Source organism: Scyliorhinus torazame, chromosome 3 (assembly GCF_047496885.1).
Source record: "Scyliorhinus torazame isolate Kashiwa2021f chromosome 3, sScyTor2.1, whole genome shotgun sequence".
In the NCBI taxonomy this organism is placed as follows: Eukaryota; Metazoa; Chordata; class Chondrichthyes; order Carcharhiniformes; family Scyliorhinidae; genus Scyliorhinus; species Scyliorhinus torazame.
In genome coordinates, this window is record NC_092709.1 from 66350331 (window position 1) to 66374144 (window position 23814).

The following is a 23814-nucleotide window of genomic DNA, read 5'->3' on the forward strand; positions in this document are numbered from 1 at the left end:
CCTGATGGAAGGGTCTGGAAGAAGGCAATGCCTGGGTGGGAGGGGTCTCTGATAATGCTGTCTGCCTTCCTGAAGCAGCGGGAGGTGTATACAGAATCAATATGGAGGTGGCAAGCTTGTGTGATGCGTTGGGCTGAGTTCACCACACTCTGCAGTTTCTCGCGATCTTGGATTTAATTTCTCTCGTTTGTCATGTTGCCACCTTGTCATCTTCTGTCTTTGTTCTGCATGTATTTCCCAGTGCTTGGGCTTTCTACAAGTTCTGCCATTTGATCCATCTGTGGGATATTTTCTTCAGCCTGTGAACACATTTCCATCAACAGCTCTTGCAAATCTTTCTCCCTATCTAGTGTGCATTCTTTTCTTACTTTTTCACTGCATAAAAATCCTTTCCCTTGGCTTAACTGAAGGCAAGCCATTTATCTAGTCTGTCTTTGTCTGTTCATGGTTTCCTGTGCTTTTAAAGTGTTTACAGCCTCCGAGATTGTGAGCTTATCCTTTTCAGTTAGAGGTTTTGTATCTCTGGATGTACAAAACCCTAAATGAGTTGATCCACCAGCCTTTCATCTGTAAGGTAAAATTTTCACTTTCTGTCTGCACTTCTCAACCTCGTTAAGGAATTGCAGCAGCTTTACCTGGTTCCTGCCTTGCTTTGAAAATCATATTGGTGGATTGACTTTGGCTGGAAATGTGTGCTAAATTTTGTCTTTTTTTTCTTTACTGTCATCTTCACTCACCTCCCAGCTGCTGAAGGATGTAGCTGACACTTTCTCTTTACTAGTGTCTTTCAGAAAATTACTGGCATTTTGGTTAAACTTCTCAAATGCCTCCAAGGCATCATCAGCCGCCCAACTGGTCTTGGGCTGTGGCAATTTTGTTTTTTCATGAATCAATCAGCTTTTCATTTCTGACTGGCACTAATTCAGGTTGATTTTTCTCAATCTAATTCTGCATTTATTTAATTTATGATGCTTGTGTATCTGCTGACACCATCTTGTGGTTCTCAGAAGTTTGAAATAATCACTTCAAACTTGAATGATTTGATTTTTGATTTGATTTTGCTTTGTACCCAAGTACAGTGAAAAGTATTTTTCTGCCACCAAGGGAACGTACACAGTACGTACATAGTAGACAAAAGAATAATCAACAGAGAACATTGACAAATGGTACATTGACAAACAGTGATTGGTTACAGTGCGGAAAAAGGGGCCAAACAAAGCAAATACATGAGCAAGAGCAGCATAGGGCGTCGTGAATAGTGTTCTTACAGGGAACAGATCAGTCCGAGGGGAAGACATTGAGGAGTCTTGTAGCTGTGGGAAAGAAGCTGTTCCTATATCTGGATGTGCGAGTCTCCAGACTTCTGTACCTTCTGCCTAATGGAAGGGTCTGGAAGAAGGCAATGCCTGGATGTGAGGGGGTCTCTGATAATGCTGTCTGCCTTCCTGAGGCAGCGGGAGGTGTATACAGAATCAATATGGGGGTGGCAAGCTTGTGTGATGCGTTGGGCTGAGTTCACCAGACTCTGCAGTTTCTCGCGATCTTGGTCCGAGCATTTGCCATACCAGGCTGTGATGCAGCCGGATAGGATGCTCTCTATCCCACATCTGTAAAAGTTTGTGACAGTCGATGCAGACATGCCAAATTTCTTTAGCTTCCGTAGGGAGTAGAGACGTTGTTGGGCTTTCTTGACTGTTGCATCAACGTGAGTGGACCACGACAGACTGGTGCTGGTGACCCCCAGGAACTTAAAGCTATCGACCACCTCCACTTTGGAGCCATTGGTGCAGACGGGAGTGTGTTGTGCTACGCTTCCTGAAGCCGATGACCAGTTCCTTGGTCTTTCCAACATTTAGAGAGAGTTTGTTTTCGGTACACCATGCAACCAACTGATTTATCTACCTTCTGTAGTCTGATTCGTTGTTGTTTGAGATACGGCCCACCACAGTCGTATCGTCTGCGAAGTTGTAGATTGAGTTGGAATTAAATCTTGCCACACAGTCGTGTGTATAGGATGCTGGAACTTCTTGGAATATATTTCTCAGATCTCACCATGTGCTGCGGACTGCTGCGGTTCACACGATACCTAGACTATAGTGCAGTCGTGAGGGATGTAGCATCCCTGGATACCTATGTCAATGAGCATTTCTAAATCGTATTGGAACAAGATGATAACTACTGTATAATTATTCCTTTAATATACTGAATCACTCTACTCCATTTATTGAAACAAATGATAGCTTTGTTCACCAGAGCACACATTGTTCTATACAGGTTTAGTACATTGTGTCCTTTCCTTGGATTTCTACCTTACTGTGATGGAGAGGCTTTAATGTTCCATTGGTCCTGAGGGCAATGCCACCGGGTGTCTTAAGCTCCTGCAGGGTCACCCATACAATCCAACATCGTTTCCAATTCATGAGCGCCACCGTTGGACAGCTAGAGACGAGACCCTTTGACAACCGCTACATCCGCACTGACACGGAGATCCTCCTGTACAAGACTGTCACACCCCCCCCCAACTCTTCTATATGGCTCAGAAACTTGGACTACCTGTAGGCTCCACCTCAAGGCCCTAGAGAGGTACCATCAACGCTGTCCAAAGCGGATTCTCCGCATCAGCTGGGAGGACGGTCAAACTAATATCAGTGTCCTTGAGGGAGCCAAGAGCATCAGCATTAAGGCCATGATCATCCAAAGCCAACTGTGCTGTGCCGGCCACGTGCTTAGAAAGTCCCGATTGCCAAAGCAAATCTTTGCCCAACTCAAGGAAGGCTCCCGAACAAGAGGAAGACAAAGGAAGCGATTCAAATTCACCCTATCTCAAGAAATGCAACATCAATGTCAACGCCTGGGAGGCCCTTGCTCAGAAGAGACCTACATGGAGGAATCCCTGATTGAAGGGACATAATTCTTCAAGAACACCCAACAGCAAGACGAGGCCAGGAGGCCTGAGCAAGGAATACCAGCTATCTAGAGTACAAGGACCGATCCCATCTGCCATGTTGCCAAGTGTGCTTTCGAAGATGCAGCTCTAGGGTCGGGCTCATCAGCCATGCAAGAATCCACAGAACCCATGACCAATAACCTGGAGTTTCCTGGGTGGACAATCATACTTGTTAGCGAGTGATCACCAAAGTGGCAGAATTGTTGCCAATTCGGACTGGAGACGCCAATAATGCTGCTCTTTTAATTGGATACTGATATGACAGTTATTAATGATGATATTGCTTTTCAGAGTCGCCAGATATCAAATGATACCACCACAAGGTTTTACCGGATATCGATCAAAGACCAAACAACCAGTTAGTTCAAGTTCAGTGATGGTTTATTTACACACAAGAATTATTTTGTCATGCAACATAAAACACGACAAGCTAAATTACACCTAACATTATAACAACCTGTACTTAACTTCAGGCACCCAGCTTTATGCAGAGGAACAAGGCCTTTGTTCGGATCTTGCGTAGCTGGGTCTGGAGAAGTGACTTTGTTTCTGCTGGGCTCATCCGTCTGGTAGCGATCGTTGGTCTTGAACTTGTTTTCTGGTCATAGAACATAGAACAATACAGCGCAGTACAGGCCCTTCGGCCCACGATGTTGCACCGAAACAAAAGCCATCTAACCTACACTATGCCATTATCATCCATATGTTTATCTAATAAACTTTTAAATGCCCTCAATGTTGGCGAGTTCACTACTGTAGCAGGTAGGGCATTCCACGGCCTCACTACTCTTTGTGTAAAGAACCTCTGACCTCTGTCCTATATCTATTACCCCTCAGTTTAAAGCTATGTACCCTCGTGCCAGCCATTTCCATCCGCGGGAGAAGGCTCTCACTGTCCACCCTATCCAACCCCCTGATCATTTTGTATGCCTCTATTAAGTCTCCTCTTAACCTTCTTCTCTCCAACGAAAACAACCTCAAGTCCATCAGCCTTTCCTCATAAGATTTTCCCTCCATACCAGGCAACATCCTGGTAAATCTCCTCTGCACCCGCTCCAAAGCCTCCACGTCCTTCCTATAATGCGGTGACCAGAACTGTACGCAATACTCCAAATGCGGCCGGACCAGAGTTCTGTACAGCTGCAACATGACCTCCCGACTCCGGAACTCAATCCCTCTACCAATAAAGGCCAACACTCCATAGGCCTTCTTCACAACCCTATCAACCTGGGTGGCAACTTTCAGGGATCTATGTACATGGACACCTAGATCCCTCTGCTCATCCACACTTTCAAGAACTTTACCATTAGCCAAATATTCCACATTCCTGTTATTCCTTCCAAAGTGAATCACCTCACACTTCTCTACATTAAACTTCATTTGCCACCTCTCAGCCCAGCTCTGCAGCTTATCTATATCCCTCTGTAACCTGCTACATCCTTCCACACTATCGACAACACCACCGACTTTAGTATCGTCTGCAAATTTACTCACCCACCCTTCTGCGCCTTCCTCTAGGTCATTGATAAAAATGACAAACAGCAACGGCCCCAGAACAGATCCTTGTGGTACTCCACTTGTGACTGTACTCCATTCTGAACATTTCCCATCAACCACCACCCTCTGTCTTCTTTCAGCTAGCCAATTTCTGATCCACATCTCTAAATCACCCTCCATCCCCAGCTTCCGTATTTTTTGCAATAGCCTACTGTGGGGAACCTTATCAAACGCTTTGCTGAAATCCATATACACCACATCAATTGCTCTACCCTCGTCTACCTGTTCAGTCACCTTCTCAAAGAACTCAATAAGGTTTGTGAGGCATGACCTACCCTTCACAAAGCCATGCTGACTATCCCTGATCATATTATTCCTATCTAGATGATTATAAATCTTGTCTCTTATAATCCCCTCCAAGACTTTACCCACTACAGACGTGAGGCTCACCGGTCTATAGTTGCCGGGGTTGTCTCTGCTCCCCTTTTTGAACAAAGGGACCACATTTGCTGTCCTCCAGTACTCTGGCACTATTCCTGTAGCCAATGATGACATAAAAATCAAAGCCAAAGGTCCAGCAATCTCTTCCCTGGCCTCCCAGAGAATCCTAGGATAAATCCCATCAGGTCCCGGGGACTTATCTATTTTCAGCCTGTCCAGAATTGCCAACACCTCTTCCCTACGTACCTCAATGCCATCTATTCTATTAGCCTGGGGCTCAGCATTCTCCTCCACAACATTATCTTTTTTCTGAGTGAATACTGACGAAAAATATTCATTTAGTATCTCGCCTATCTCGCCTATCTCTTCAGACTCCACACACCATTTCCCATCCCTGTCCTTGACTGGTCCTACTCTTTCCCTAGTCATTCGCTTATTCCTGACATACCTATAGAAAGCTTTTGGGTTTTCCTTGATCCTTCCTGCCAAATACTTCTCATGTCCCCTCCTTGCTCGTCTTAGCTCTCTCTTTAGATCCTTCCTCGCTACCTTGTAACTATCCATCGCCCCAACCGAAACTTCACACTTCATCTTCACATAGGCCTCCTTCTTCCTCTTAACAAGAGATTCCACTTCCTTGGTAAACCACGGTTCCCTCGCTCGACGCCTTCCTCCCTGTCTGACCGGTACATACTTATCAAGAACACGCAGTAGCTGATCCTTGAACAAGCCCCACTTATCCAGTGTGCCCAACACTTGCAGCCTACTTCTCCACCTTATCCCCCCCCAAGTCACGTCTAATGGCATCATAATTGCCCTTCCCCCAGCTATAACTCTTGCCCTGCGGTGTATACTTATCCCTTTCCATCATTAACGTAAACGTCACCGAATTGCTGCTGCACTTGGTTTTAGGCGTTGGTTGGTGCCAAGAGAGACTGAACACATGGCAGTGTCTCTCTTTAAGCTTCTGGGGTTTCGCGCTCTTTTGGGCGGTCCTTAGCTATGGGCCCAATAATTTGGCAGGCTTCGATTACTGCCTTCGATTTTGGTCAATAAAGGGGCGTGTCCTGAGCTGCCATTGACCGTGGCTTTTTGGGCTCCCTGAGCAAAGGGAGTGGCGCCGATGAGTCTGTTTCTGTACCTGTTACCTGAGTACAGGTCTTTTGTTCTGGGGAAATGGGCCCAAAGAATGCAAAGTAGCTGGGGGTTTCGATAGTGTCTAGTTATCTGAGTTGCCAATATACATAAGCTCTGAGCGTCTGAGTCCTGGGTTGACCATATTTCCCATGGTCCTTTGCAGGTGGCTATATTTCCCAGGATCCTTTGTAAGTGGTCATCCTAGATGACTACATCCTGTCCTTTTGATCCTGAACGTGAAGCGTGGTGTATCACACTGTTGATCCTCATCCGTTCTTGGTGTGCCGGTTACTCTTGGTCAAGGCCGGGTTCTACACTACTCTGTCCTATGTTTTTGGAGCATTTACCTAATTTTATCAACACATCATAAATTCATAAACTCTAAGGGGCCACGATAAAACATTTAATCATTACACATTTAACTTATTTACACAAGGGAACCTCTAACTATCATTACCTAAGCTACCCTCATGCTGCTGGCAAATATCAAAAAGGAACTTATGTACAATACAAAAATTTTAAAGAAATAAACAGCAGCATCACATCTCTACTTAATCTATTACAGTCATAGAAGAAGTACAATCTTTTTATTTTGTCAGTGAAAAAGGTTTGTGGGGTTTGTTGGATTCCAAGGAAAGGGGCTCGGAGTGTTTATATCGGGGAGCGGGAGGCTCTCCTTCGCCATTTGCGGAGTCTAAGTGTCTGAACGACACTGCAGAGTATTGCTATTACCAAAAGGGCTTCTACTGTATAGGAAAGGGAATACCATTTTACAATGTTTTCGTGCCATGTGGGGGTATCAGTGTTTATTTTCATGGGAGGTGTGGTGTCCGGGCTAGGGGTCTCGTATTGTATGGTCATGCCTGGGGCTGGTGTGGTGTGGGGTACAAAGGCTGTCAATGCGCGCAGTTGTAGGAGTCCAGCGATGATCACAATGGAGGTCATCAGTCCTGTCTTCATCTTGTCTTTTTATTCTTTGTATATTCCTGAGGGTGCAAGCATAATATCTGTAATTATCGTTGGTTAACATCTTGTTTTGTTTGTCTTTCTCTCTCCAACTTCAATTACCCATTAGAATCGTCACCACGTGTGACTCCCTCATTTTTCTTTTAAATAACCATTTTAGAGACAAGACATCTGAAAAATAAAGCTTGTGGTCGATGCGGTGAGTGGGTGGACAATTTCTCCATCCAGGGTCCAGAGGTAGCTCACGTATAGCAGCAAATGTGTAACAACCAAGTGTGTCAAACATGTAAATAGCAGTTGGGGTAAGCGACCAAATAGTTGCGGAAGGTAAAGAGTTGAGTGTACAGGCTGTGACAAAAGGCATTCTTAAAACTACACTAAAGAGCAGATAAGGGGAAACAAAGACCTGCCAAGGATAGTAAGGAGTGTAAAGAACCATTCCAGATTACTTGAAGTGATCGAAGCATGAGGTGCATTTGGGCCGCGTAGGGCAAGAATGGGTGGGATTTCCCGAGTAGGTGCCGTTGCTCCGCTACCCGAGCTTGGCTGACCGGACGCATTGGGGGTCCTCAGGCAGGGCGGGGATTAGTGCCGTTACTCCCTACCAGGGTGACCGAATGGGCGGAAAGAATTTGTAACATATGGGATCCAACAATTTGTTCCTTTAACGGTCATTGGGCAGTAAATGGCGTCGGAAGAGTAACCATGACTGTATCAAGAAATTTTGTAACTGGCCGACATAAATTAAAACCATGTAGCAATAAGAAAGCAGGCAGGTTCCATCAAGAAATAGGACACCGTAATTCACATGCGGTTCCTTTTTCTCACCATCTGGACACCTCGGGGTTCCGTATCAAAAAGTGTCACGAAAGGGTTACCGTAATGGGAGTCAGACTGAGTCATCACCATCTCCCGTTTGCCAAACTCGTGTCTGTCGTTTCTGTGCCGTGGCCGCGTGGGCCGTCGTGGGATCCGAATCATCATTCCTTACTAATCGACAAGAGTTATCGCGGTGCCAATGGGGGTTTTGTTTGTCATGGGGGGCGGTAGCTGCAAAGCGCAAATTTCCGTTGTCGGGCGGTGGCGTTGGCTCTGGCTGTGGCAGTGAAAGGGGGTACAGGGGGCCAAACATGTCCTGGTCGTGGTTCCAGGGGCTGACGCTGTCGTCTGAATCAAGCTTAAGGTGGAAAGACGTACCTGTGGATGGAGACCAGGTCGGATCCGTGGGCGGGGGGTGGGGGGGGGGGGGCTGGTCTAAGTTGTCGATGGGCGGGGTGGAATCGTCTGCCATTGTTAGGGAGATGTGGTGGGAGTGGCTACATTGGGTTCCATAAACTTTAAGCTGGTTGATATGGAACCAACCTGGGGTATGTTATTTTGTACGCAGAGGGGCTCACTTTATCCGAAATGGAGTAGGGGTGTGCAAATTTAGGGGTGAGGAACGAACTGGGATTATACAGGGAAACCATCACTTGCTGACCGACTGTATACTCTACTGGGTGGACTGTTTCATCAAAGCAGGCCGTACTCTGCTTTTTCCTAGCGCCTAGTCGGACAGCTGCAGCGAGCTGGGCTGCTTTAATATTTTCCGTGAGTTGTTGGACTGCTTTTTCGTGGGTGAGGGCGGTGACTGTGGGGCTGACCAAATCAAATCCTAATAAATATTCAGTTCCTTTCATGGGTCGTCTGCTCATGAGGGTGTGGGGAGTGAATCCTGTGGAACTTGACACTGTTCTTAATAAACATAAGGGCGAATAGGATAACCGTGTCCCATGTGGTGTTATGCTGTTGCACCATTTTACTAATAGTCGCTTTCAGGGTCCAATTCATACGTTCCACGATACCGCTGGATTGGGGGTGATGAGCAATGTGGAATTTCTGTTTTATTCCAAAAATCGTTAGGACATTCTGCATTACTCTGCCGGTGAAATGGGAACCGTGGTGTAAATATCTGCTGTGTTAACATCCTGGCTGCTGCCTTAGCCGTGTTTGTCCTGGAGGGAAATGCTTCCACCCATTTTGTGAAGGTGTCGATTACTACCAACACATATTTAATACCATTTCTGCAGGGGGGGGGGGGGGGGGGGGGGGGGGAGCGACCAAATTCGTCCATGGGCCATTAACAGGTCGGGTGTGTCTTAATTGTCCTTTCCTGGAGTACCTTTCAGGATTATTCTGTGCGCAGATTAAACAATTCCCTACATAATGCGTGACGTCTGCTTTTAAATCGGGCCACCAGCACAGGTCTTAAGTGGGCAATGGTGGTTTCTATCCCCTGATGTCCGTGTCCGTCATGAAACTGGCAAATTATCTGGTTTCTGTCCTGGGTGGGACCACATAAATTCCATTCTTTAAAATTATATTGTCCTGTACCGTCAGTGAGTCCTTGAATTTGTCGTAGCAGGGTGGGTAGTTTCCGTCTAAAACTTGCTTTAGAGTGTCGTCTGCCTTTTGGGCCTGTACTAAATCTTCGATATTGGTCTGTGAAACCTGGACTGCGTGTATCGGTTCACTCTCGGCGGGGGGGGGGGGGGGGGGGGGGTTGCCAAAAGTGACAGTGTCATGATCCTGCCTTTGCTAGAGCGTCTGCCTTTACGTTACTGGGTGGGGAGGAACAATGATGGCTTCTGACTTTGATTATGCCAGATGTGCGGTCTTTTGCTGTCTCAAGAATATGTTTCAATAATGGGGCTGAGGGTAGTGGTTTACCATCAGCGGATATGAATCCTCTAGATTCCCACAGGGGCAGGAATTCTGTCAAACTATTGCAGACATATAAACTGTCCGAATATATATCTGCGGGGGTCGGGAAAGAATCTGGGTGCTGCACTACTTATGCTATTGCTGCTAATTCGGCTGCTTGTGATCCTAAGTGGCCTCTAATGCGCGTCCCTGCACGTCTTCCACATAAATACCGCATCCTGTTATTCTTTTTCCATTGTCAATGGTGGAGGAACCATCTACATAAATTTTTAAAGAGTTATCCGTGGTCGGGGGATTCTTGTGTTCTGATGCCTGCTCGTATGGATAGTGATTTCGGAATAAAGGGTCCTGTGTGGTGTTTGGCTGCAATGATTTGGCACTCATGTGGGATTCCTTCATACTGCAGGTTGTCCGCTAAAAATGTGTAGGTCTTTGTCCGTTTAACTGTGATGTCCCTTCCTTGTAACAAGTGTCCAGCGAGCTGCTCTGATCTGGCTAACTGAACCATCCTTTAACCTACCATCTAACAGTAGCTGCGTTGGGGTGTGCTCGGTTAAAATCATTACGGGGTTGAGGCCTGTGATAAATGCAAAATATTGAACTGCCCAAAAGACTGCGAGCAAGTGCCGTTCGCAGGCTGAAAATCCTTGCTCCACGGGATCCAAAACTCGTGAGGCATAGGCTACGGGTCCTAAACGGTCATGTCATTCCTGTAGTAGTACTGCAGAGAGGGTTCGGTCGGTGGTCGCTACTTCTATGGCATAGGGAGAGTGTGGGTCTGGTACCTGCAAAGCGGGGCTGTGCGTAGGGCACGTTTTAATTCATCGATGGATTCCGTGTGCTGAGGAAGCCATTCCCATGGGGCGTTCTTTTTAAGGAGTTCTGAAAGTGGGGCTACTTTTGTGGCAAAACCTTCTATATGGTTCCTACAATACCCAACTAATCCTAAGAATGATCGGAGTGCAGTGACATTGTGGAGCAGGGTCAATTTAACTATTGATTCAATCCGTTTCTGTTCGATCTCTCTTTTCCAGTATGTGATAATGGTTCGTAAGTAAAGGACCTTTTCTTTCCGGATCTGGGCTTTTTTCAGGTTGACTTTGCATCCAATTGATTGTAAGAGACCTAGCAATTTGGAAAGAAGCTTAACATGCTCTTCCTTTGTGTCCTTCTGTAGGAGTAAGTCGTCCACATACTGAATAAGGCATTCGGGTCGGGAAAATTTGGAAAGTCCGTTGGCCAATTGTCGGTGAAAGATGGAGGGGGAGTTGTGGAAACCTTGCGGGAGGCATGTCCACGTATACTGCTGTCCTTGAAATGTGAACCCAAACTTCTATTGACAGACCTTGTCTAAGGGAATGGACCAAAAGCCATTGCTAATGTCCAGCACAGTAAAGTACTTAGCATGTACTCCCTGCTTCAGCATGGTTTCGGGACTCGTGGCAACGGTGGGGGCTGCTAATGGGGTGACCTTGTTGAGCTCTCGGTAGTCAATGGTCAATCTCCATGAACCGTCGGGTTTCTTTACGGGCCAAATTGGGGCATTGTTTGTTGAGGCTACGGGCCGAATTACTCCTTGATCTAGTAAGCTATTGATAACTTTTGCAATCTCACAATCGGCTTGCTGTGGAAAAGGTATTGCTTCTGGGGCTTGGGATTGGGACCTGTAATTGTGACTGTTCCCGGAATTTTTCCACAATCGTGCTTGTGCTGGCGAAGGATGCTTTATGTTTTCTTAGGACCTCTCTAATCGTCTTATCTGTACGAATGGTTTGCGGATCAAACCAATAGTCGCCTACTGAGCAGATTCTATGTTCGTAGTCTCCTACTGTGAGCGTGGCGGGGGCTCTTGCTGTCTGGCCATTTTCGATACACAGTTATTCACAATGCGCAGATTTGAAGTCAGCTTTACGAGCGCTCCATAGTTCCATAACGGAACAAAGACAGAGTACAGTAGATCGCGCCAAATGTAGGCAACAAATACCAAAGTTACAGTCACTGCTTTCAGTGCAAAACAGCTTCAGAGATACCTTTGGACTGAATTTCGATCAGGAGAATGGCCCCAGTTGGCAAGAACTAAATGAAACCGCCCATAGATATGTGGAGGATACAGAAATTCAGAAGAAAACCCCCAGGCCCCGAAAAGGAAAGCACCCGCACCGCGGACTGCACAGGCAGCACACACCCTCATAACAATTGGGGGCTCGTCCGGGATAAAAGTCTATCTATTGGAATCGCTTTTGTGAACTTAAAGACAGTGAAGGAGGGTTGCTTTTCTGGGGTGGTATCTTTAAAACCCAAACCTCATTGTGTGGCGCCTGCGGGGTCGTAATTTACACAGGCATTTTGACCTGCTTCTGTGGCGTGGGAGACTGAAGTACGAGCCCATTTAGTTGTGTGTCGTTATCTAAGTTTGTGCGGTTCAATTCCCCAAATACCGCTTTAAAATGGATCCAAAGGTGACCTGCGTATGCAGTCGGATGCTCTGCAATCTTTTGTCTACATTGGTGCAAGCCTTCTACGGGATCTCCTCTGTTGTATCCAATCGTGTCTAAAATAGCTGCCTTCATCTCCTGGAGGCTTCCTGCTCCTACATTCTGGGGTTCTGGTAAAGCTGAGCTAACGGACGGTTCAAGGCTCATGGCTATAAGCTGAACTTCCTCCGGTTCGTCCAGACCGTACATAACTGTTTGCCGTCGTACTCTCTCAAAGAAATTATGCGGGTCTGCTGTGGGTTCAAATGGTTCAATTTTGGCGCAGGCATCTCTCAATGGGGTGATGGTTAGTGGGGCGGTGTAAACCGGGCTCCTCGCGATCCTGTGACGTGCGCTCTATGGTGACAGGATTCATGAGGGTGTGTGCTGCCTGTGCAGTCCGTGGTGCGGGTGCTTTCCTTTTCGGGGCCTGGGGGCTCTATTCTGAATTTCTGTATCCTCCACATATCTATGGGCGGTTTCACTTAGTTCTTGCCGACTGGGGCCATTCACCTTATCTAAATTCTGTCCAAAGGTATCTCTGAAGCTGTTTTGCACTGAAAGCAGTGACTGTAACTTTGGTATTTAGTGCCTACATTTGGCGTGATCTACTGTGCTCTTTGTTCCGTTATGAAACTATGGAGCGCTCGTAAAGCTGCCTTCAAATCTGCGCATGGTTTCTTTAGCTGTTCTACCTGCTGTTCCGTCTCTTCTCGTACCAAAATTGTGTGCTGTGTATCTTGGTAGGCCTTATTGTACTGGGTCTGTAAGCTGCTAAGGTGAAATATACAAGATTGGTGTGCCCATTTGACATCAGCCATCTCTTTATCTTTAGCTGCCAACTGTTCCCGGAGTTGCTCATTAATTTTCTCACATTCAAGTTTCCCTCATTCTTCTCTTTCTCAACTAGCTATCTGCGGAGCGTCCTCATTACCTCCTCTGTGCCTCGCAATTGTGCCAAACAGGACACGATTGCCATCGGCTTATGAACTTTCACTGCATTCTTTTTATGTACCTCGGTTAGGTTGTCCCACCAGGTTTGTCCTATGCTTCCTGGACCTGACTCTTCATTTGAACAAAACTAAGACCAAAGGGGCCACCCTTTCCCCTTCAAATACTTTCTCAATTCCTCTTCCCATATGGGGCACTGCCCTGCTCTACTGGTCGCTGCGACCTCGGGTTCCTGCGGGTTCATTACGCGTTCCATTGCCTTTGCTGCCATTGCTTCTCTTATCTCTTTTCCTACCGTTAATTTGGGACAGGGGGAATAAGGCAGCGATTCGAACAGCGGGTATGGCCTCGGCTATTTTCCGGTTCACAATACTCCCGATAGTTTTACGCAACAAAATGTAACAAGGTTACCCCAAATCCGTGTCAGTACGCATGCAAGTTAATACACACTTCCGAACCTCGGAGATTTGATCGATACAGGCCTTACACTTGTGGTTTCTTTCACTTTTCGCAATTGGGTTTCTATTGCAAAGTTTTGTGGGTTCTCTCGGAGTGACAAAATCACTTCTAAGTCGAGTCCTGTCACATGTCGCCAAGAATGTTGCCACTTCGCACTGGAGACGCCAATACTGTTGCTCTTTTAACTGGATACTAATATGACAGTTATTAATGATGATATTGCTTTTCAGAGTCGCCAGGTATCAAATGATACCACAAGGTTTTTTATCAATCAAAGACCAAACAACTAGTTAGTTAGTTCAAGTTCAATGATAGTTTATTTACACACAAGAATTACTTTGACATGCAACATAAATCACTACAAGCTAAATTACACCTGTCATGCGAGAGTGCCTTTAAGAACTGGATGTTTAAGCAATGTACCTTTAAGAAAACAGTGATGTCATAGAGTGGGTGGAGCTCAGCTCAGTTCAGCCATTTTGCAGTTTGGTTTTGCAGTTTGAAAAGTGCCTGGCTGGTTTTGCTGAGAGCTGATTAAAAGGAGGAAGCCAGTTTGAGACAGCAGCTTGAGAAATTCTGGTTTGCTGTGAGTTGCTTGAAGGGAGAAAGTCAGTTGGATGTGTGTGTCCAGAGAGTTTGCAGGAAGAAAGCAAGGTGCTGGAGCTGAAGTCAACCAAGCATATATATATCTGCCATTCTACAGAAAAAATATATATCCTTTAACCTGATGTGATACTGTTTAAAGGTGTTAAGTCTCTTGGAAGTTTGATGGAACATTTTAAGGAATTATTTACTGTTGCTTACTGTTGTATTATGTTCGGGGTTATCTTTGAAGTAAGGGGTGTTAAGAGATCCAAAGTTTATTAAAGATGTTAAGTTGAGTTCATGGAATAAACAGTGTTTTGTGTTTAAAAACCCACGTGTCCATAATTGTAATCGCACACCTAGGGAAAAGCCGTGTGCTGGGAAAAGCAACAAATCCATTAAAGGGAGAGGTTGGTCGAACTCCATGATACATTTTGGGGTTCTGAAAATGCCTTGCCCATAACAATTGGGGGCTCGTCCGGGATAAAAGTCTATCTATTGGATTGGCTTTTGTGAACTGAAAGACAGTGAAGGAGTGTTGCTTTTCCGGGGTGGTATTTTAGTTTTAAGTGGGGAGAGTGTTGTGAACAATGGCTCTTTCAGAGGCTCAGAAGTTTTTGGAGGTGGAGAATGTCACACGTAGTACTTTACGGACAGAACCGAAAAGCAGACTGTTCGATTTGGCAAGAACATTGCAGTTAACATTACCTGACAAAATGCGAAAAGATGAGGTAATTATGGCGGTGGTTAAGCATTTAAAGTTGCCTGAGATAGAGTTTGACGCATTGGAAATGGCAAAAATTCAGTTGCAAATTAAACAAATGGAACATAAGAAAGAATTAAAGCGAGCGGCGTGAATACGAGAGTGAGAGAGGAACAAGAAAAGGAGAGAGAAGAAAGGAGAAAAGAAAGAATAGCCCTAGCAGAACAGAAAGAAAAAGAAAGGGAGATACAGATCAGGGAAAAAGATAAAGAGGGAGTTTGAACTTCAGGAAGTGGCCATGAAACATGCCAATCAGTTAAAATTGGTAGACGTAAAGGGAAACGTACAGTTGGATGATAGTGATGAGGATAGTGAGAAAGAGCATCATAGTTTCCCACCAAGCCTTCGACTATTTAAATATGTCCAAGCATTGCCAAGGTTTGACGAGAAGGAAGTGGAAGCCTTTTTCATTTCATTTGAGAAGGTAGCTAAACAAATGAAATGGCCACAGGACATGTGGGTGTTACTGATTCAAACAAAGCTGGTAGGTAGAGCTAGTGGTGTTTGCATCACTACCGGAGGAGGTATCTGGAACGTATGAGGAGGTGAAGAAATCCGTCTTAAGTGCATATGAGCTAGTGCCTGAAGTTTACAGACAAAGGTTGAGAAATTTAAGGAAAGAATTTGGTCAAACATACATGGAGTTTGAAAGGACCAAACAGAGTACTTTTGATAGGTGGATAAGGGCTTTGAAAGTAGACCAAACATATGAAGCTCTCCGAGAAATTATACTTTTGGAGAAGTTTAAAAATTCAATTCCTGATGTAGTGAGAACTCATGTGGAAGAGCAGAGGGTTAAAACTGTGAGGTTAGCAGCAGAAATGGCAGATGATTATATATTAGTTCATAAATCAAAGCTTGGTTTCTGACATCAGTTTCAGCCTGTGAGGGATAGAAACTGGGGACATGAGAAATACTCAAGTGGTAAAGGTAAAGGTGATCTGATGGGAGACAATAAAGAGGGTGTACCTCAGATTAAAACAGAAATCCAGGAGGGTGGAAAAGAAATGAAAAGCTTCAGATGTTTTCACTGTAATAAACTAGGCCATGTAAAGTCACAGTGTTGGCGGTTGAAGAAAAGCACTGGGAAGGCTGATGTGGTAAAACAGGATAAGACAGTGGGGTTTGTTAGAGTGGTAAAGGAAAGCCCAAGGGAAACGAAGGAGGTGCAAACGATTGTACAACCTGTTCAAGAAGTAATTGTTAAGAAGGTGCCAGATGTCTTGAAAGAATTTACTTGTGTGGGTAAAGTTTACTCATGTGTATCAGGAGGAGCAGGTAAAGAAGTCACAATTTTAAGAGATACAGGGGCTAGTCAATCTTTAATGGTAAGAGATGTGGAATTATGTAGTTTGGGAAGAATGTTGCCAGAAAAGGTGGTGATATGTGGAATTCGGGGTGAGAGGAGTAGCGTTCCATTATATAAGGTAAGGTTGGAAAGTCCAGTGAAGAGTGGTGAAGTGGTAGTAGGCATAATAGATAAACTATCTTGTCCAGGAATACAGTTTATCTTGGGTAATGATATAGCTGGATCGCAGGTGGGACTGATGCCTACTGTGGTTGATAAGCCATTGGAAAATCAATCAACTGAAGTGTTGGAGGACGAATATCCTGGGATTTTTCCGGATAGTGTGGTAACAAGGTCGCAAAGTCACGGGTTAAGACAAGAGGAGAAATCAAAGAGTGAGGATGAAGTTGAAGTGCAATTATCAGAAACTATTTTTGATCTGATGGTTGAAAAAGAACAAGAACAGGTGGAGGATGAGGCGGATATTTTTAGTTCAGGAAAATTGGTGGAGTTACAACAGAAAGATGCAGAAATAAAACTGATATATCAGAAAGCATATACGGAAGGGGAATCTGAGAGTATACCAGAGTGTTATTGCCGTAAAAATGATGTCTTGATGAGAAAATGGAGACCTGTAAATATGCAGGAGGATTAAAAGTGGGCAGAAGTTCATCAAGTAGTATTGCTGGTAGGGTATAGAAAGGAGTTGTTGCGAGTTGCACATGAGGTACCAGTGAGAGGTCATTTGGGAGTAAGGAAAACTCAAGCTAAAATCCAGAAACATTTTTATTGGCCTGGACTACATAAAGATGTAGTTAAATTTTGTCAATCATGTCACACGTGTCAAGTGATAGGGAAACCTCAAGCAGTGATAAAACCAGTGCCCTTAATACCCATTCCAGCATTTGAGGAACCTTTTACAAGGGTCCTAATTGATTGTGTAGGACCGCTTCCTAAAACAAAAAGTGGGAATCAATATCTTTTTACCATAATGGATGTGTCTACTAAGTTTCCAGAGGCCATTCCAGTACCTAATATTACAGCTAAAAGGATTGTGGAGGAGTTACTTAAATTCTTTACTAGATATGGACTACACACAGAAATTCAATCGGATCAAGGATCAAATTTTACTTCAAAGTTATTCAAAGAAGTTATGGATAGCTTAGGAATAAAACAATTTAAATCAACTGCGTACCATCCAGAATCACAGGGAGCGTTAGAAAGGTGGCCTTAGACATTAAAGACAATGTTGAGGGCGTATTGTCAGGATTATCCAGAGGATTGGGATAAAGGAATTCCATTCGTATTGTTTGCAATTAGGGATGCACCTAATGAGTCTACCAAATTTAATCCCTTTGAACTAATTTTTGGTCATGAGGTAAGGCGACCACTTAAATTGATTAAGGAAAAATTGGTGGGTGAGAAATCGGAAATTACACTATTGGATTACGTGTCAAATTTTAGGGAACGATTAAATAGAGCAGGTGAATGGGCTAGATGACATTTGAAAGTTGCACAAAATGTGATGAAACGGGTAGTGGACAAGGAATCCAAAGTTTGTAGTTTTGCCAGTGGGGATAAAGTTTTAGTATTGTTAACAGTGGTAGGAGAGCCTTTAAAAGCTAGGTTTTGTGGACTATATCAGATTGAAAGGAAATTAAGTGAAGTAAATTATGTGGTAAAAACACCAGACAGAAGGAAGATTCACCGAGTGTGTCATGTGAATATGCTTAAAAGGTACTTTGAAAGGGAAGGAGAGAAAAAGGAGGTTTTAATGATTCTAACTCAAAGTGACAAACCAAATCCAGATGACTCTGAATTTGACATGCCTCAAATTAAATTGGAAAATTAGGATGTTCTTAAAAATTGGGATAAATTAAGTTACCTTCCAGAGGAAAAATGAACTGACCTGAAAGAGTTATTGCTATCACATGGGCAAGTTTGTAGAGATAAATTGGGAAGTACTAAAATGGGTATACATGATGTAGATGTGAGAAATGCTGTTGCTATCAAACAACATCCATATAGACTTAACCCTTTAAAATTGGCACAGGTTAACAGAGAGAATGAGAGTATGCTGAAGAATGGCATAATTGAAGTGGGTTGCAGCCAATGGACCTGACCCATAGTGATGGTACCTAAGCCAGACGGTACCCAACGGTTGTGTGTGAACTATGGAAAGGTGAATGCAGTTACAAGAACGGACTCTTGCCCTATCCCACGTTTGAAGGTTTGCATTGAGAAAGTGGGACAATCTGCTTTTATTTCCAACTTCCAGACATGGAAAGAACATAAAGAGTGCCTTTAAGAACTGGATGTTTAAGCAATGTACCTTGAAGAAAACAGTGATGTCATAGAATGGGTGGAGCTCAGCTCAGTTCAGCCATTTTGCAGGTTAGTTTTGCAGTTTGAAAAGTGCCTGGCTGGTTTTGCTGAGAGCAGTTTAAAAGTGCCTGGCTGTTTTGCTGTGAGCTGATTAAAAGGAGAAAGCCAGTTTGAGACAGCAGCTTGAGACGTTCTGGTTTGCTGTGAGTTGCTTGAAGGGAGAAAGCCAGTTGGAAAAAACTGTTTGTGTGTGTCTGTGTGTGTCCAGAGAGTTTGCAGGAAGAAAGCAAGGTGCTGGAGCTGAAGTCAACCAAGCATATATATCTCTGCCATTCTACAGGAAATATATATATTCTTTAACCTGATGTGATACTGTTTAAAGGTGTTCAGTCTTTTGGAAGTTTGAAGGAACATTTTAAGGAATTATTTACTGTTGCTCACTGTTGCAATATTTTCTGAGTTATCTTTGAAGTAAGGGGTGTTAAGAGATTCAATGTTTATTTAAGATGTTAAGTTGAGTTCATGGAATAAACAGTGTTTTGTGTTTAAAAACCCACATGTCCATAATTGTAATCCCACACCTAGAGAAAAAGCCGTGTGCTGGGAAAAGCAACAAATCCATTAAAGGGAGAGGTTGGTTGAACTCCATGATACATTTTGGGGTTCTGAAAACGCCTTGCCCATTCCACACCTAACACTATAACAACCTGTACTTAACTGGGGTTTCGCGCACTTTTGGGAGGTCCTTAGCTTTGGACCCAATAATTCGGCAGGCTCCAATTACTGCCTTCGATTTTGGCCAATAAAGGTGCGGGTTCCTTGATGGCGGGGCGTGTCCTGAGCGCTCATTGACCTTGGCTTTTTGGGCTCCCTGAGCAAAGGGAGTGGTGCCGATGAGTCTGTTTCTGTACCTGTTACCTGAGTACAGGTCTTTTGTTCTGGGGAAATGGGCCATTAGAATGCAAAGTAGCTGAGGGTTTCGATTGGGTCTAGTTATCTGAGTTGCCAACATACATAAGCTCTGAGCGTCTGAGTCCTGGGTTGACCATATTTCCCATGGTCCTTTGCAGGTGGCCATATTTCCCGGGATCCTTTGTAAGTGGCCATCCCAGATGGCTATAGAACCAAGTTTTTAAAAAAAAAAAAATGTATTTTTATTCAACAAATTTTCAACAGCTTTACAATACCAAACAATAGCCGAACCAAGTTGACATCCTTGCTTAAGTGAAGAAGTTTACTGTACAACAATTGCAGACTGGTGTACAGAGAGTTGTATTTGCTTTGCATTCTACCAGTACAGTATAAGAACTAGGTGCAGGACACTTAAGTCAGACATTTGGGGGAGTGCGGATCCTACCTGCTGCAACATGTTAAATTTTAGAGCTTCACTCTAGGTGTTTAGATACAATATTTTCTAATGGTACGTACGTTTTGCAGATGATTAGGTTGGTTCCAATGCTGTTGAAATTGAGCATGGACCTGCTCAGGGAAAAGTTGGTGCAAGATTAAGTGGCCTTGGATGTGCAGGAGTCATTTAACTTGGATGGTGGTACCATATTCTGTAGAAAATAACTGGTAAAAACCACGGGCGAAATTCTCCGGTATCGGCGCGATGTCCGCCGACTGGCGCCCAAAACGGGGCAAATCAGTCGGGCATCGCGCCGCCCCAAAGGTGCGGAATGCTCCGCATCTTTGGGGGCCAAGCCCCAACCTTAAGGGGCTAGGCCGGCGCCGGACGAATTTCCACCCCGCCAGCTGGCGGAAAAGGCCTTTGGTGTCCCGCCAGCTGTCGCGGAAATGACATCTCCGGGCGGCGCATGCGAGGGAGAGTTAGCGGCCGCTGACGGCATTCCCGCGAATGCCCAGTGGAGGGGGTCTCTTCCGCCTCCGCCATGGTGGAGACCGTGGCGGAGGCGGAAGGGAAAGAGTGCCCCCACGGCACAGGCCCGCCCGCGGATCGGTGGGCCCCGATCGCGGGCCAGGCCACCGTGGGGGCACCCTCCGGGGCCAGATTGGACCCCAGAGCCCGCCCGCGCCGCCTTGTCCCGCGGTAAGGTAGGTGGTTTAATCTACGCTGGCGGGACAGGCATTTTAGCGGCGGGACTTCAGCCCACCCAGGCCGGAGAATTCGGCAACCGGCGGGGGCGGGATTCACGCCAGCCCCCGGTGATTCTCCGACCCGGCGGTGGGTCGAAGAATCTCGCCCCACATTCCTTAAGAGATTTGTTGGCAAGGCCGCCAAGCCTTCTATTACCGGGTTGCCTTTGACCTTTCTGCCAGAAGAGATCCAGCTGTTTAAAATTGCTTAAAGGATTAAGAAGGTGAAAAAAATGTGAACTAGTAATTTGAAATCAAAATTGGAGTATCATGTGAGCTTTTCCTCTTCTGCACGAAACTGTGATTATCTTAACCTTTTTTTTTGACTGATAAGGCATTAAAAAATATATATATTTCTGTTTAAACAGGTGGATACAATTCTACGGATTGCAGAAGACTTAAAGAACCTTGGGAATAACTTCTTTAAATCCCAAAATTGGACAATGGCGGACAAGAAATACACCAAGGCTTTAAGGTAGTTATGGATCCAGTGATGATACTAGGCACTAATCGAGGGCAAGGACAAAAGCTACCAATCAAAATGCACAAGAAATGAATCTGCAAACAATAGAGTAGTTGGCAAGCAAGAAAATGTGAGCCAGTGAAGTTACTCTGAATGGTTTCTGAAACACTTTGGTAAAGTCAGGAGGGTCTTTGTAATAGTGAAAATTCTAACATAAGAGAAACATAATTGATATTATCATTTAATATAGTTAAGTGGGGGCTGCACGGTGGCGCAGTGGTTAGCACTGCTGCCTACGGCGCTAAAGACCCGGGTTCAAATCCTGGCTCTGGGTCACTGTCCCTGTGGAGTTTGCACATTCTCCTCGTGTCTGCGTGGGTTTCACCCCCACAACGCAAAGATGTGCAGGTTAGGTGGATTGACCATGCTAAATTGTCCCTTAATTGGCATAAAATAATTGGGTACTCTAAATCTATTTAAAAAAAAATACATAGTTAAGTGGTTAATCTTTCGTATAAGAGTAGCGTGTGAATAGGAGGGAGAAGGGGTGAGGGAGAGAATGTGGAGATAGGGAGTGGTGTGTGTGGGAAGAGGGTCTGTAGGGATAGAATGAGATGCGAGAGTTGACGAGGAAGCATCAATGAGGTAGAAGAGTGATGGAGTGCGATATGGAGATGGGGTAGAGGTATTAGGAGAGGGGATGGAGGGCATTGGGGAATGGGGAAAGATCGATCAGGAGTAGGGAACACCGATTTAAGATTTTGGACAATAATTGGAGGATGTGAAGAATTTTTTATTCAATGGCATTGAGCTAGAACTTGTAGTTTACAAGGGTGGTGGAAGTAGAGGATATCAATGATTTCAATGACAAATTAAGTGGGCACTTGAAGGAAATAAACTTGGCAGCCTACAGGATGGGGCAAAGGAATGGGCCTGATTGCATTGCTACATGGAGAGCCGGCATAGACTTGAGGAGCTAAATGGCCTCCGGTGTTGTAAGTAAATGATCAGTTGTACCAGGATTTGATGTTAAAGTAATGGCTCACTGTTTTAATGCATAAATAGTGCAGCACCTTCAGATGAAGAGCATATGCAACTCAAAAGTTGTGTTCCTATGTCATCTCCTTAGCTTCCCTGTGATTTTGCTGTATTTGCTCATTAAACTTGCCACAAAGTTAAGTCTTGCCATTTCACGTGTGAGTACAGTTATAATGATGTGGTAAGTATTAACGACTGTAAATCAACCTCAAATAAATTATAAACTATTACAAGAGTAGACTCTCATTTGTTCGGGTGTTCAATTTTAGTCATGTTAAATTTTACTTTTGACTTTTTTTCTCTCAGTACAAAGTTTATTTCTCTTTGTGCTTGATTTGATATTCACCCTTCTGAGACCTTTCTGTGCTTTTTCACAATTCTTCAATCAATTTAAAAGAAAATATATATTTATTTGTGGAATGTGAGCATCGCTGGCAAGACCAGCATTTTTTAGCCCATCACTAATTACCCATGAAAAGGTGTTTGTGAACTGACCTTTTGAGCCGGTGCGGTCCATGTCGTGAAGATGGTACTTCACAATGCTGTGGAGTAGGGAATTCCAGGATTTTGACCCAGAAATTAAGAAAGAATGGCGATAGATTTCCAAACTGGATGGTATGCGACATGTCGGCGAACCTGCAAATGGTGGTGTTCCCATGCGCCAGTTGCTGTTGTCCTTTTGGGTGAGGGTCAGTCATCATTTGCTCTGGAACTACATGAGGCTCATTAAGGACTCATGTGACTTCCAAGTTTTATTGATCAAACCCATTCTGATGGTAATTAAATAACTTGTTTAAAACATTTTTTAAAAATGGTATTATTATTAATACTTGGTATCATCAAATTAATAAACCTTTTCATGCAAACCTCTAAAATGGCAATGAAATATGTCTCACAGATTATCATAGAAATTACAGTGCAGGAGGCCATTCGGCCCATCGAGTCTGCACCGGCTCTTGGAAAGAGCACCCTACCCAAGGTCAACACCTCCACCCTATCCCCATAACCCAGTAACCCCACCCAACACTAAGGGCAATTTTGGACACTAAGGGCAATTTATCATGGCCAATCCACCTAACCTGCACATCTTTGGACTGTGGGAGGAAACCGGAGCACCCGGAGGAAACCCACGCATACACTGGGAGGATGTGCAGACTCCGCACAGACAGTGACCCAGCGGGGAATCGAACCTGGGACCCTGGAGCTGTGAAGCAATTATGCTATCCACAATGCTACTGTGCTGCCCAAATGTCTATGTCTTGTTTTTCATTATTATTGACTTTTGGAAAAGCTGCATTGCAGCTTTTAAGATATTGGGCTGGATTCTCTATTCAGAAGACTCCCACCAGACACCCCCCCCCCCCCCCCCCCCCCCCCAATCAGTCACCGATCCTGGAAGCTAAAGAGCAGTCCAGACAGAAACACTGAAATATCACTGCTTTTTCACTCACCTATCCCTTACAACTGCTGCCTCAGACACTGGGTGTACAATACAGCAGCTGTTCAGAGAAAGCCAAAACCACTTCACAAGGCTTTAAACCCCCTCAGATCCTTTGATCTGCAATGCTTCTGTTCACTTTCAAAGAGAAAAAACTTTTAGAAAGCTGTTAGCCAGGTGTCTGGATTGTTTATTTTCATTCCCTTCAAGCTTGAATGCATCTCAAGTACCCTGCTTTGAAC

The 23814-nt window shown here is 44.6% G+C and overlaps 1 protein-coding gene across 1 annotated transcript in view; it reads left to right on the forward strand.

Annotated features, from left to right (window-relative positions):
- Positions 1-23814, forward strand: part of ppid (peptidylprolyl isomerase D) — a 93021-nt gene that overhangs the window by 65756 nt on the left and 3451 nt on the right. Inside the window, 1 exon segment of the mRNA XM_072495782.1 lies at positions 21002-21108. Within this exon segment, the coding sequence (XP_072351883.1) occupies positions 21002-21108 (107 nt within the window).